Source organism: Caretta caretta, chromosome 4 (assembly GCF_965140235.1).
Source record: "Caretta caretta isolate rCarCar2 chromosome 4, rCarCar1.hap1, whole genome shotgun sequence".
Lineage (NCBI taxonomy): Eukaryota > Metazoa > Chordata > Testudines > Cheloniidae > Caretta > Caretta caretta.
The window spans coordinates 49,455,442-49,470,038 of NC_134209.1; the positions used below are offsets into that span (position 1 = coordinate 49,455,442).

Genomic DNA, 14,597 nt, shown 5'->3' on the forward strand with positions numbered 1-14,597 from the left:
GGGTTTAAACAGAGTTTTGGAATCACATGGGCAAGTCACATGTTCATGCATGACTCAGTTTTTACAGGCAGCAGCCATTACCCACATGCTATCTTGAATGTCTCTAGAAGACTTCTTATGTGGATTGGAGCCTTCCAAGAGCCATTGTTTGTTAAGTGTTTCTTGATTGGGCACTTAATTTGCACCTTCCTTTCTCAAGAAGCTGTCCAAATGCTTTACTAAGGCTACTTAAAAATCAAGCAAGTACACAGTCAATATTCATAACTTCGAATACAAAAATGATACATGCATACAAATAGGATGAATAGATTCAATAGATCATAACCTTTACAGAGAAAAGGAGTACTTGTGGCACCTTAGAGACTAACCAATTTATTTGAGCATGCATCTGATGAAGTGAGCTGTAGCTCACGAAAGCTCATGCTCAAATAAATTGGTTAGTCTCTAAGGTGCCACAAGTACTCCTTTTCTTTTTGCGAATACAGACTAACACGGCTGTTCCTCTGAAACCAACCTTTACAGAGATATATTACGTGGCATATGTAGCATGAAACATATTTCAGTTATGTCATATATACATTCATAAGTATATTTCCATAAAGCCTTATGCGGTGCAACGTCACAGGCTCTCCTTAGGCCAACGCTTGCTGTTCACTGGTTCCACAGGCCCTTAAAGAGGCAGGCTGCCCTGCTACATATATATATATATATATATATTTGTATGATAAAATAAATTGATATACATAAGTATATTAAAATAAATGATATATGTAATTTTTTGAAAACAAATTTAGTTAATCCTTAATGTAGGATTGGGTGCCCCATTCTTTATGGCACATTCAACTGGAATATTAGTTGGTGAATCAGGCTATTACTGTTTTTAAAAGTGTTTCATGATAGCATCTAACCAGTAGATGGAGCTCTTAGACTCTGTGGAAAATAATAGCTCTGGTCGGTGAAGTTACAGAAACTGCCAAAAAATTCACCTAAAGAAAAAATTTTAAATGCCCAGAAGGAAGAAAGTCCAGGAAGATTAAGAAAGAAATAGCCAGAATAATTACTGTGTAATAGCTGCTCCAAAAGCCATTAATATCACCATAGTTTATTTAAATGTATTCTTTCTGGAAAAGATTCAAGAAGGAGCCTTGGGATTTGGAGGATCCTAGAGATTAGAAGCTGCAAGCAGTATAATACATGGCAGAGTGCTGGCTAGCCATCTGCTGCATGTACAATATCCAGGGAGTAGATGCATCTAGAGTCCAAGGTGTTCACCAGAACCCTAAGGAAATGATGTGAACCAAGGGAAGTGGGGCAGGGTTGGAATGGCTAGGAGGCAAGCAACTCAAGGATGAGTAGCACACATGTGTGGCTACCATGGTAAGTGGTAAAGGCTTGTGGATCCAGGACCAGTTTAGTGTGAATTCACCTTTTAGCTCTTTTTAAAGAGATGGATGAATCAAATTCTATATTTTTATCAGTGATCTAGGAAAAAAATCATGAAATCATTATTGATAAAGTTTGCATGACACAAAGATTGGTGAGGCGGGAGGTAATGTTGAAGACAGGTCACTGACACAGAGAAATCTTGATCTTTTGATAAACTGGGAACAAACCAGATAAGTGTGTTTTAATACAAATGCAAGCTCAAATGAATAGGAACAATGAGTGGTGAGTTATGAGATGGATGACTTAATCCTGCAAAGAAATGACTGTGAAAAGCGTTTAGGGATCCTTGTAGATGACCAGCTGAACATAAGAATGGCCCCACTGGGTCAGACCAAGGTCCATCTAGCCCAGTATCCTGTCTTCTGACAGTGGCCAGTGCCAGGTGCTCCAGAGAGAATGAACAAAACAGGTAATCATCAAATGATCCATACCCTGTCACTCATTCCCAGCTTCTGGCAAACAGAGGCTAGGGACACCATCCCTGCCCAACCTGGCTAATAGCCATTGATGACCTATCCTCCATGAATTTATCTAGTTGTTTTTTGAACCCTGTTATGGTCTTGGCCTTCACAACATCCTCTGGCAAGGAGTTCCACACATTAACTGTGTATTATGTGAAGAAATACTTCCTTTTATTTGTTTTAAACCTGCTGCCTATTAATTTCATTTGATGACTCCTAGTTCTTGTGTTATGAGAAGTAGTAAACAACACTTTCTTATCTACTTTCTCTACACCAGTCATGATTTAATAGACCTCAATCATATCTCCCCTTAGGCATCTCTTTTCCAAGCTGAGAAGTCCCAGTCTTATTAATCTCTCCTCATACAGAAGCCGTTCCATACCCCTAATCATTTTTGTTGCCCTTTTCTGAACCTTTTCCAATTCCAGTGTATCTTTTTTGAGATGGGGCGACCACATCTGCACACAGTATTCAAGATGTGGGCATACCATGGATTTATATAGAGGCAACATGATATTTTCTTTCCTATTATCTATCCCTTTCTTAACTATTCCCAGCATTCTGTCCCTTTTTTGACTGCTGCTGCACATTGCACGTTTTCAGAGAACTATCCACAATGACTCCAAGATCTCTTTCTTGAGTGGTAACGGCTAATTTAGACCCCATCATTTTGTATGTATAGTTGGGATTATGCTTTCCAATGTGCATTACTTTGCATTTATCAACATTAAATTTCATCTGCCATTTTGTTGCCCAGTCACCCAGTTTTGAGAGATCCTTTTGTAGCTATTCACAGTCTGTCTGGGTCTTAACTATCTTCAGTAATTTTGTATGTAATTTTGAACTTGAACTCTTGATGTAATGTTGTATTGAGAAAGACTAATGCAATCTTTAAATGTATAAACAGGGGAATATCAAACAGAATTAGGGAATTCTTTTACTTACATTTGCATTTTTATATTGAATTGATTAGACTGAAATACTGGAATACCAAGTCCAGTTTGGCTGTCAACACTTTAAGATGTAGAAAAATTAGAGAGGATTCAGAGAAGAGCTACAAGAATTATTTGAGATCTGAAAAACCTGCCTAAAAATGAGAGATTGCCTTCAATACATGTGTTGTTAAAGAGAAAAAGTTAAGAGGGTCTTGATCATGATATATAAACACCTACGCAGGGAGAAGATAGACATCTGCCACTAGGGGGCTTTTAATATACCAAACAGAGGCATAACAAGATCCAATGGATGGAAGCTGCAATTAGAAAAAATCAAATTGGAAGTTAGATGCAACTTTTTAACAATGAGAGGACACCATTGGAACTGCTTATCAAAGGCTATGGTAAATTCATAACCACTTGGAACCTTTGTGTTGATTTTAGATGTCTTTCTGAAGACAGTGCTCTATCTCAACCACAAGTTACTGTGCTTGATAGTGTTTACTTAAATAGTGGGAAAGAATAATTTCTCCATGGCAGGAATTACTAGGTTAAATGCTATGGCCTGTGCTATACCGGAGGCCAGACTGCATGATTATAGTGTTCTCTTCTGGTCCTAAAATCTAAGAATCTATAAACATCACAAATAGTTGCCCTATTTATCCATATTCATGTTCTTTGAGCATTTAACCAGCCATCCCACATCTGCTGCTTCCAGAAGTGCTGACAGACCTGAGCTAGAGAAGTTAAGCTGTACAGCTAGCTTTACAGCCTGGCCAGCAGAAACCTCAATCCCTTTCCTCCAAGTCCTGCTGGAGGAGAGGACATATCCCAACTCTCCCCTCCACTGGCCTCAGGCAGAGGAAAACAAAGGTTGTTTTCAGTCAGATCTAATTCCTTACAGCTGTTGGAGGGTAAGGAAGATGTTTTCTGGTACATCAATTTCCTGGGGCTATTTGGATATGTGATTCCTTAACAGCCCAAGAGAAAGAAAAGTTGACTTGTGCCAGGACACAACCTTTTCCTATAAACTTCTCTAGGGATCAACCAGTGGACATGTTTCCCCTATCCTGATTCTTTGGGGAGCCAGTCTGGTATGGCTGCTCTCCCCAGACATTAGGTTCCAGCGTTTCCTGAATGGGGACAGCCTCCCTTTCACTGAGTTCTTCTGCAGCAGGACATAGAGGTAACCTCTAGGTCTTGCAGAGGGGACCATTGTGTCTGACCTCCACCCCTTTCCTTCAGAAGTCTATATAAGGTAAAGAAATGGAGTCCAGTCCTGCAGTGGGGAGGTGGAAAGTCAGTTCAAATAATAATCATATTCAGGTGCGGGTGTTTCCAAATATCAGGACCACTAAATATGAATCTCTTTTGAAAAATGGGCTATTTGGCCACCTCCTCCATACTTGCTACTGCAGTATCTGGAATGCATGTAATAGAATCATAGAAGTGTAGGGTTGGAAGGGACCTTGAGAGGTCATCTAGTCCAGCCCCCTGTGCCGAGGCAGGACCAAGCAAATTTAGACCAGCCTGGCAGGTATTTGTCTAGCCCATTCTTAAAAACCTCCAAATGATAGGAATTCCACAACCTCTCTTGGAAGCCTATTCCAATGCTTAACAAGCCTTATTGTTGGAAAGTTTTTCCAAATATCTAACCTAAATCTCTCTTGCTGCAGATTAAGCCCCATTACTTCTTATCCTAGCTTCGGTGGACACAGGGAATAATTGATCTCCATTCTCTTTATAACCGCCTTTACCATATTTGAAAACCATCAGGTCCCCTCTCGGTCTTCTTTTCCTAAAACTAAATTAACATGTCCAGTTTTTTTAACCTTTCTTTGCAGGTCAGATTTTTAAAACCTTTTATCATTTTTGTTGCTCCCCTCTGGCCTCTCTCTTTCTTTATCTGGATTCACTACTCCAGGTGAGGCCTCAATGCATTTACAGATTCGCTTCTTATTGCCTCTTATGTCCCAAGGTGTAGCTCATTTTGTGCCTTAACTTTTCTGATTTTGTCCTTACATTTGTATGCTACTCTTTTCTACGTATCCTTAGCAATTCATCCATGTTTCCATTTTTTGTAGCATTCCTTTTTGTTTTTTCAGGTCACTAAGCAGCTCTCACGAGTCTTCCTATTTTTCTTTTGCAACAAGATAGTTTGCTGTTGTGGCTTTAATATTGTCTCTTTGAGAAACTGCCACCTCTCCTGAACTACTTTTTCCCTTATCTTTTCTTCCCGTGGGGATCCTACCTACCTGTTCTCTGAGTTTGTTAATATCACTGAATATATCTCCATTTCCTGTGCTGTGTTGGAAAGAGACTTTGGTTGTACTCTCTTATCTTATTTAGCAAAGTTTCATGACAATCCCATTGGAAAAAATCATATGGAAAAGGCTAGTGAGCTAGAGAATATAGAAGGAAAAACACAGAAGGCCAAATTTCTTCCGAATTGGCCCATACACAGATTACATCAAATAATAGGTAGTTAGATTGGATTACAGCTCTGGTATCTACAACCTGTTCCAAAATGTTACAGTAAAAATATTAGAAAAGAAATTAGATAAGGGCATGGGCCACATATATCTCTATTAATTTAAAATTGATTATTGGATTTGCTGTCCTAGAGGTCCTTTGTTTTTGCATGACTTCACTGAAAAAACAAACAAGTAAATGTATAGTAAGGGCCTGATCCAACTCCCATTGACATCAGCAGGAGTTGGATTGATCTTTCTCGGAAATGAACTATATTATCAGAGTCACAATCTTTACATCTACAGACACACAAACTTCCAGGAGTTATGTATGTGGAAGGGCTGCAGGATCTTGGGGATTTGTTTTTTTGCAGGGGAGGTTATTTGTTTTTTGTTTGTTTAAAATTATACAACCAATGTGATTCAATATACAATACATGAAGAAACATTACAACAACAAACACCTTTTATGGTGATAAAAGCAAATTGCCACTTGAAAAATCAGTGCAGAAACAATATTTATTTTCATTTACAGAATGTAAATAGTTTCTACAGCCCTTAACAATGCCATATATCAAAACAGTTATTGATATGTAATACAAATATGTAATATTGGCAGACTGGAAGTGCAAAATGTTGGCCTGTGTTTAAATCAAGACTAATCAATCAGTAACTTGGTGCTTGTTGGGCAAGGGAAACAGTTGCCACATACAACATGATTGTTGTCGCATCAGATTTCTTTCTGGGCTTGAGGTTTAAACCCTTTTAAAGATTCTCTTGGCTTCAACTCCTTCATACATGTAAGTCTGAAAGAGATTAATGAAGAGGAAAAGACTTTCATCACTTACTGTTTCCATTGAGATTTATTTTACAGTTCCCATCAAGAGAGTGTTTATTATCCATCACAGGTTTACAGCCTAAGGGCTCAGTCCAGTAACCACTACATCAGTAACCCTCACTCATGTGAGTAGTTCCACCAAAATCAAAGAGAGACTATAGGTCAGGACTGTGGATTTTTAAAATATTCAGACCTAGACCCGCACTCCCTTAATTAGGCCTGGTCTACACTAAGAAGTTAGCTTACCCCAGCTATGTTGCTCAGGGGTGTGAAAGATCCACAGCTCTGAGCAACATAGGTAAGCTAATTTAACTCTCAGCATAGACAATGCTAGATTGACAGAAGAATTCTTCCATCAACCTAGCTACTGCCTCTCAGAGAGGTAGGTTACCTACACTGACAGGAGAACCCCTCCTCAGGGGCAGCAGGTTTGTATACTTTTTGGTGGTGTCCGAACGGGTCCAAGTCCCCCCGATGCACACTTGCCTTATAAGCTGATACATATTTTAAAATAATGTTAAAATGTACTGGAAACAGTAAGAGTTTAACAGTTTCCCTATATTGCACAATGTGTGAGAGGGTGGGGGGGTGAGAGCTGGGGGATGTGGGAGAGGGCTTAGGGCTAGGGCAGAGTGTTGGGGTGTGGGGGGATTAGGGCTCTGGCTGGGGGTGAGGGCTCTGGGGTTTGGGGTGTGGGAGGAGGCTCAGGGCTAGGCCAGAGCGTTGGGATGTGGGGGGATGAGGGCTCTGGCTGGGGGTGAGGGCTCTGGGGTTTGGGGTGTGGGAGAGGCTCAGGCCTAGGGCAGAGGGTTGGGGTGCAGGGATGAGGGCTGCGGGGTGGGGCTGGGGATGAGAGGTTCACGGTGCAGGAGGGGGCTCAGGGCTGGAGTGGGGGGGCGGGTGAGGGCTCTCACTTAGGGTGCGGGTTCTGGGGTGGGAAAGGGCTGGGGATGAGGAGTTTGGGGTGCAGGCAGGCTGCCCCAGGGCTGGGGCCAGAGAGGTGGACTCCACAGGCCTCCCAGCCCTCTCCCCCCAGGCAGCACACTCACCCGACACCGGCACTGCACATGCTCCTAGGGGCTGGGCCCCTCTCAGGTCCAGGAAGCCCCCTTGCCTCCCCTGTGGTGGGTGCCAGGAGGGCGGGGAGGGCTCCCATCACATGTGCACCTCCTCCCTCTGTAGCCGCTGCCTCAACCTGCTGCCGGTGCCTCTCCCTTTTGTAGCCAGCAGTGACTGGCAAGGGAGCACAGTGCAGAGCAGCAGGGCAGCTGCCCAGGGTGCAGGCAGGGATGCTCCAGGGGAGGTGCACAGGGGCAGCAGGTGGGGCCGGGGGATGTTCAAGGGGAGGTGCGCTGGGGCAGCAGGTGGAGCCGGGGGAGAGACCTGGCCTCAAACATTGGTGGAGCCAGGCCCCCAGGCCCTGCATTTGTTGGAGCAGGGGCACCACAGGCCCATATAACTGCTGGGATAGGCAGTGTCTACACTGACGCATTACAGTGGCACAGCTTCTGCACTGCAGGTGTGCCCCTGTAGCGTTTCAAGTGTGGACAAGCCCTTAATCCAGGCGTGAAGATTAAGGCTGGATCATTAAGGGAGGATGGAAGTTTTGTGGTTATGACACAGGAGTGGATCTCAAGATACCAGATTTCAATGTGCAGCTCTGCCATAGACATCTTGTGTGATTTGGGATGTCATTTAATATAACTGTGCCTCAACTCCCCATCTCTAAAATATGTGGATAATATACCTTTTCTACCTCATAAGGGCTTGAGAAGACATATTGATTACCAGCTGTGAGGAACTCAGATCCTACTGTGAGAATGGCCTTAACAGAACCTAACAGATTCAGGACCTTTGGTCAGAATAAGCATGGACTCAGCACTGGGCTCCTTTAGAGTTAGCTCAGGCTGCACTCAGATAATTGAAAAGAATGCAAGTGGATAGGAAAATAGAAAGATTAGAGTAAGTCAAAAAAGTTCAATATTTGAAATTCAATGATTTCTTGAATTTCAAAATTTTAAATTTTTAATAAAAAATAGGATTTTTAAAAAATAAATTAATGATACTTACCAGTTTCATTCAGCTTTAAGAGAGGGATCAGATCTTTATAGTTTGATGCTGTGCATAAAGGAAAAAAATTGACTTAACTCACCTGAATTAATTCATCTCCTACCAGTTCTCTGAATGCTTTGAGCTCTTTCCCATTATCTTTCCGGTTGAATTTTCCCACAAGCTTATTTCCTTCCAGATTCCAAGTACCCTACAGTGTAAAAATAAAAAAATCCAAGGAATTCATGACAATGTTGATCTTGTATATGTATTCTTTGGCTGTTAAAAAAGCACCAAAGTGGTAAAGCAATGAATATCAGGTTTTCGCAAAATGGCCGGTACAGTAAAGGAGTTTTACCCCCTCCACAACAACCAAAGCACTTCTAGTTTTGATTATATATATAAAGTTTATAAACACATACACACACACATATATATAAGCATTCTTTTAGTTTGTCACTTTGACCATGTAACCCATCTTTGCATCCCTCCACTGACTCCCCCTTCTCCTTTATATCAAATATAGCTACTTATCTTCACTTTCAAGGCCCTTCACAGTCAATGCCCATCCTATATATCATCTCGTATTCACCATTGAGCGGTCTGTGCTCACCTCTGATCAGCCCATGATGCCAGCCTCCACTGCCCACTTGTTAAATTTCCAGACAAACACTTGCATGCTTTCCCCCAGACTATCTCACATGCTTGGGACTTGCATCCCAGAAACCACTACAAAGCTGCTTCGTTATCCACCTTCAAATCCCTACTCAGAATTGTTTTACCATGATGCATAGATAAAGCTTGACAATGGTCAGGCTGCTCATGTGCTTAGACCACTGCTTATCATGCAGACCAGTATTGTCTCATTGTTTTCTTGTATTCCCCCACCTCTCTGTATCCATCTGTTGGCTCTTGTATTATAGTTAGAATGTAAGCCTCTTGGGATAGGGAACATCTTTTTGTTCTGTGTTTGTATAGCCGCTCACACAATGGGGCCCTGGTCCAGGACTAAGGCTCCTAGCTGCTACAGTAATACAAATAATAATAATAAATATTATAATATGTATTGGGTGACTACAATTCTCCTTCCCACAGACCTCAGGGTCCATACGCATAATTAAATGAATACATTAATCTGCCGCTTTCTCTGACATAGAAAGAATAGTCCCTCACAAATAACCAATCCCATTTCATTCTCTATCACACCCTACAATGGACTCTGACCCTCCCTACTTCTCAGACAAATGTCTGAGAGAGACAGTGTGTGTTTCATTGCACTCAAAGAGCCAAAAGACCCTTGCTTCACCAGACCAGCTCAGGCAATGAATTGCAGAATTAGGGGCCCTGTAAGAAGGCTCTGCCTACAAACCTATCATGTTCAAAGCTAGGGAATGAAATCCTGGCTCAATTAGAGTCAATGACAAAACTCTCCTTGACTTCAGTGGTACCAGCATTTCTCCTGGATCCTTTTTAGTCAATCCCTCTAACTGATTTCAGCTGCCACTGTAGTTCATGTGGCAGAAGATTGTCTCTCAGGTAGCCAGTCCGATGTCACATTGAATTTCCTACAGTAATGTCAACACTTGGACATTGCTCAGGCAAACATGAAACCAGTGCAACTGCTAAAGGGCAAGTGTAATACACTCCTGTTAGCTCACACCACATTGATATCCTTGTTCATTGTAAGGGATTTGATTTTTATATAAAGCAAGTGAATAAATATTTCATTGCTCTGGCCTTATGCTTAAAAAGACAGATTCTGCTCTCTGCTACATGGGTTCATATTCCTAGACAGAGTACAATTTAAAATAAAATCAGAAAGATGAATAAAACATCCCAGCAATAACTTTATTAAATACAGGCTTATCATATAAAAGTGGATTTCTTACACTGAGCTCAGTTCCATCAGCCAGGGTGTATTCAAAATGGACTCCCAGTATGAATATTATTTCTATGGTTCGAAAAGTACTTGATTCCTTGATAGTGAATTTGTTTTCCTCTTGCCGAATAGTGATTTTCAAGTTGTCATGGGCTCCTAGCTTTCTCTTCATTATATTAATACCTAGAAAAACAATTGGACATCAAGCAACTTAAATTGCAGCATCAGGTTTGTATATTTTCCAATGACCTTTTTTGGGCAAGTGAATTTAATAAACTATGAGTCTTGCTGGAGCTCTTTGGTCGAGGTTCTTCACCTTCATCTTTCACTTTGTGTAGCCATTTTCACCTGTGCAAAGTTGGTGCAAGACACTGCCAAGGGAATGATTGCATTTCCCACCCACTTTGCAGAGGTTTAAATGACTACACAGGGTGCAAGGCAGTGGCAAATCAGCTCCTTTGTTGGACTGGTCATGCGTGCAGAACTTAATCTCTATTTTTCTTTTTCTGTTTTATTTCCAGGTGCCTAATCTTTCAGTATGGTGCCTTGTGTTGTGGGTGCACTTTGACTGAACCAAACTCATTTCAAACTCATTTTCCCCATTGATGATTTAGTCCTGTGGCCGAAAAAGCAGGAAAATTCCCAATCTCCCCTTCCCCCCACCCCGAGCAATTAAACTAATCAGAAATTAATTAAATATCACAAGACATAAATGATTGCTTAGCTGTATATTGTCTTCCCTGTTTCTAAAACTGCACATGAAAATTCCTCTTCACCCTTCCAGACATTGAAGCCCATCAGCCATAATAGGGGACATTCTCAAAAGCAGCTTCTAAAATGGGATCCCCAGTTTTAGACACCTAAATTACACCTCTGTACCAGTCGGCATGTTGCCTGCAGAACTTTACATTTCAATGAATATTTCTGCAGTAATCTACCTTGCTCTCTTTCTGAACTTTATGGAAAAGTGCTATAGAATTTAATAGGGATGGAACCAAATGCAGTCTATAGGCAATAAATAGGTTCTCTAGAAATAAGTCGAAAACCTGTATATTAAGAGAGAATGATCTTTCTATGTATTTTTAAACCCACCTTATCAAATGTAATGGAAAATCATATTCATGCTATAGAATTATACAGAAAGATTATCATTCTTTTAAATTCTATAGGACTGTTCCATAAGAAAAAAGAAAAAAACTTCAGTGAAGTGGGAAAATTTTTCTCAGTTATGCCAGCGTAAATCAGGAGTAGTTCCACTGGCATTAAGAGAGTTACTCCAGAGATCAGAATCTGCCCCAAAATCTTGATGCTGTCTCTTTCTACAGTGGGGAAAAAAAAGATTATTCTGGAAGAAAATATGAAGTAGTCAGCAGGTGGAGAGGTCAGCAGAGAGGCAGTTAACAGGAGGAGGACCAAGGACAGCACTAGCATTCAGTGATTGCTCTTAGACAATAATGAGGAACTGGAAAAGTAAAAGCTTACCCATCTGCTCCATGAACTTGTCATAGTTTTCACTTCTGTCTACCTTCCAGTTGCCATCAAACGCCATTTTTCTGACTGAAGCAGGAGCTTCTTTGAGACAGCTTCTAGTCAACCTGAGATGCAGCTCAGCTTTAAAAAGGGAATTTATGATCTGTCTTATCTTTGCAGGATGATGTGGCTGGCTAAAGCTCAGCTCATCATGTGACCTCTTCAAGGTCAAGTGACTGGATATTCAAGTGACCTGTCTTTTCGCCCCACCTTGTCAAACTACGAAATACTTGACTGCTCTGTCTTAAAAGATATAATAGTTACTGTGTTCATGTTACACATGGTGGTGAAAAGTAGTAATTCACTGAAGGTTTCAGAGTAACAGCCGTGATAGTCTGTATTCGCAAAAAGAAAAGGAGTACTTGTGGCACCTTAGAGACTAACCAATTTATTTGAGCATAAGCTTTCGTGAGCTACAGCTCACTTCATTAGTCTCTAAGGTGCCACAAGTACTCCTTTTCTTAATTCACTGAAGTTACCCTACTGCTCAGGTGAATAGTGCCAGCTGGCTGAGTGGTAGCTCGCTAGATTGGACTTTGGCTGATACACTGTGTGATTGATTGCTCTCTACACATAGAATTATAACAGTGCCAGATGTCATTGCAATAGTTCGAGCTCCTCTACCTTTGCAGATTGCAAGACAGAAGGTAAGTTTTCATTAAAAGTGTAACTTCAAAATCAATTAAGATAATTCTTTGGATTGTTATGCCAGATAATGTAGAATGGCTTTTCACTCCAGCCAGTTTCAGTGTATTTATTCAGCTAACGTACCAGAGAAGCAAAATAAAGTAGCACAACTAACATGCCCCTTCTTCTACCCTAAAAAATAAAATGTGAAACACTCTGAGTAAAGAAATGCAGAGTATGGAGCAAAATTGCATAGTCCTATAACATCTGATGAAGTGAGCTGTAGCTCACGAAAGCTCATGCTCAAATAAATTGGTTAGTCTCTAAGGTGCCACAAGTACTCCTTTTCTTTTTGCGAATACAGACTAACACGGCTGTTCCTCTGAAACCTGTCATATATATATATAAATAAGGGGCGGGGGGGGGGGAGGGAGCTGCCTTAACATCAACATTTAAGTCTCTATAGTAATGTCTAAATGCAGGTTAACATTACATAGTGCTTATGGAAAAGTTCCAAACAAATTTGCAAAAAGCAAACTTTGCACACTCAAAAAAAGCAGGCAATTTTTTTTTTTGGTGGAAAAATAAAAGATCATTTTGATGGTTAAAATATCAGACATTAAACATCATTTCCAGCACTGAGCACTGCATCCCTTTTGCATTAAGGGCAAAATTAAAACTGCGTCTTGCCCTGAGTAAGGTGCAGTGTGCAACCCTGGAAAGGAAGTGTGACTTGGAGAGTGACAATTCCTTCCCTGCCCATCCTGTTTGCTTGGGGGTTGGGGGTGGGTGGTGGTGGTGGTGGGGAGGGAAGTAATCTACTGGGCCTTAGCAGATAGAGATCACTTTTCCCCATGTTGGCTCTGTTGTGCTGCCTGGAGCACTGGGGTTAGAGGCTTACTGTGTGCTGTGTCTACAAGGCATAATCAAGCCCTCAGTGATGAATTACTCTTCTTTTGCAAGCAGATATAGTAATTCTCTTTTTTATTACACTGGAATTTTCCTTTGATCTCCAAAATTATCAGTCTCCCTATATGTCAGATACTATAGGTTAAGTTTATAGATGCTTTGTGTCTGATTATAGTTCATAGCAGTTTACTGATGGTTAATAAATTATTAACTTTATTTTCTTCATGGTTTTTACAGTGGTGAGTCTATTGCAGGAGCGGGCAAACTTTTTGGCCTGAGGGCTGAATCGGATTTCCAGATTTATATGGAGGGCCAGTTAGAGGAGGCTGTGTCTCCGCAAACAGCCAGGCGTGACCCGGCCCCCGCCTCCTATCTGACCCCCTCGCTTCTCGCCCCTTGACGGCTCCCCTGGGGCTCCTGCCCCATCCAACCTCCCATCCTCTGTCCCCTGACAGCCCCCCAGGACTCCTGCCCCATCCACCACCCCCTGCTCTCTGTCCCCTGACCACCCACCTCCCACCCCGACTGCCCCCTGACGCCCCATCCAACCCCCCCCATTCCTGACTGCTCCCCCCCGGAACCCCAGCCCCATCCAACCTCCCCGTTCCCCACCCTCTGACCGCCCTGACACCTATCCACACCCCTGACTCCTGACCACAGCCCCCGACCGCCCCCCACCCCCTGATCACGCTGCCGGCAGCCACCAGTGCTCCAGGTGCTACAGCTGCACCGCCCAGAGCGCTGGGTCAGGCCGCGGCTCTGCAACGAAGCTGCCTGGCCGCCCAGAGCGCTGGGTCAGGCCGCGGCTCTGCAACGAAGCTGCCTGGCCGCCCAGAGCGCTGGGTCAGGCCGCGGCTCTGCAACGAAGCTGCCTGGCCGCCCAGAGCGTTTCGCCGGCAGCGCAGCACACTGAGGCTGCGGGGGAGGGGCAACAGCATGGGAGGGGCCAGGGACTAGCCTCAAGGGCCAAGAGCTCAGGGGCTGGGTGGGAGGGTCCTGTGGGCCGGATGTGGCCTGCGGGCCATAGTTTGCCCACCTCTGAATCTATGGCCACTGGCCTCATGCAACTTCTGAATAATGTATTTTTCCTATTCAATCCAGTGAAATAGAAAGCCTTTGCAATGCTGCTTCTGCACCTTAAATTCAAGTCCAACATAACACCTAGCACTCCTAACACTTTACAGCTGTAGAAAATTAGCTGCCTATGCTCCTCTATTGTCAGCAACTAGGAACATTTTCAATTTTGCATGGAAACAGTGGAAAGAGACCTTTGATTTACATTATTTGGAAGCATATAATGTCCAGCAAATAGGTACACTATTCCCATTTCTTTGGAGCATGCTGAAAGAAGCAACCTACTTCTTGGCTTTACCCTGCTTTGTTTGTGAAAAGCTACCCACCAATTTCAGTGTCCCAATCTCTCAGGGAAGTGAACTATGAAGCTAAAAAAAA

At 42.5% G+C, this 14,597-nt stretch overlaps 1 protein-coding gene across 1 annotated transcript; it reads right to left on the reverse strand.

Annotated features, from left to right (window-relative positions):
* Positions 1-6,068: 6,068 nt before the first annotated feature.
* On the reverse strand, positions 6,069-11,628 carry FABP2 (fatty acid binding protein 2). Its single transcript, XM_048847651.2, has 4 exons — positions 11,562-11,628; positions 10,090-10,262; positions 8,304-8,411; positions 6,069-6,119 (listed from the first exon to the last, which is right to left on the reverse strand). The coding sequence occupies exons 1-4, from the start codon at positions 11,626-11,628 to the stop codon at positions 6,069-6,071; spliced, it is 399 nt and encodes a 132-aa protein (XP_048703608.2).
* Positions 11,629-14,597: the final 2,969 nt, after the last annotated feature.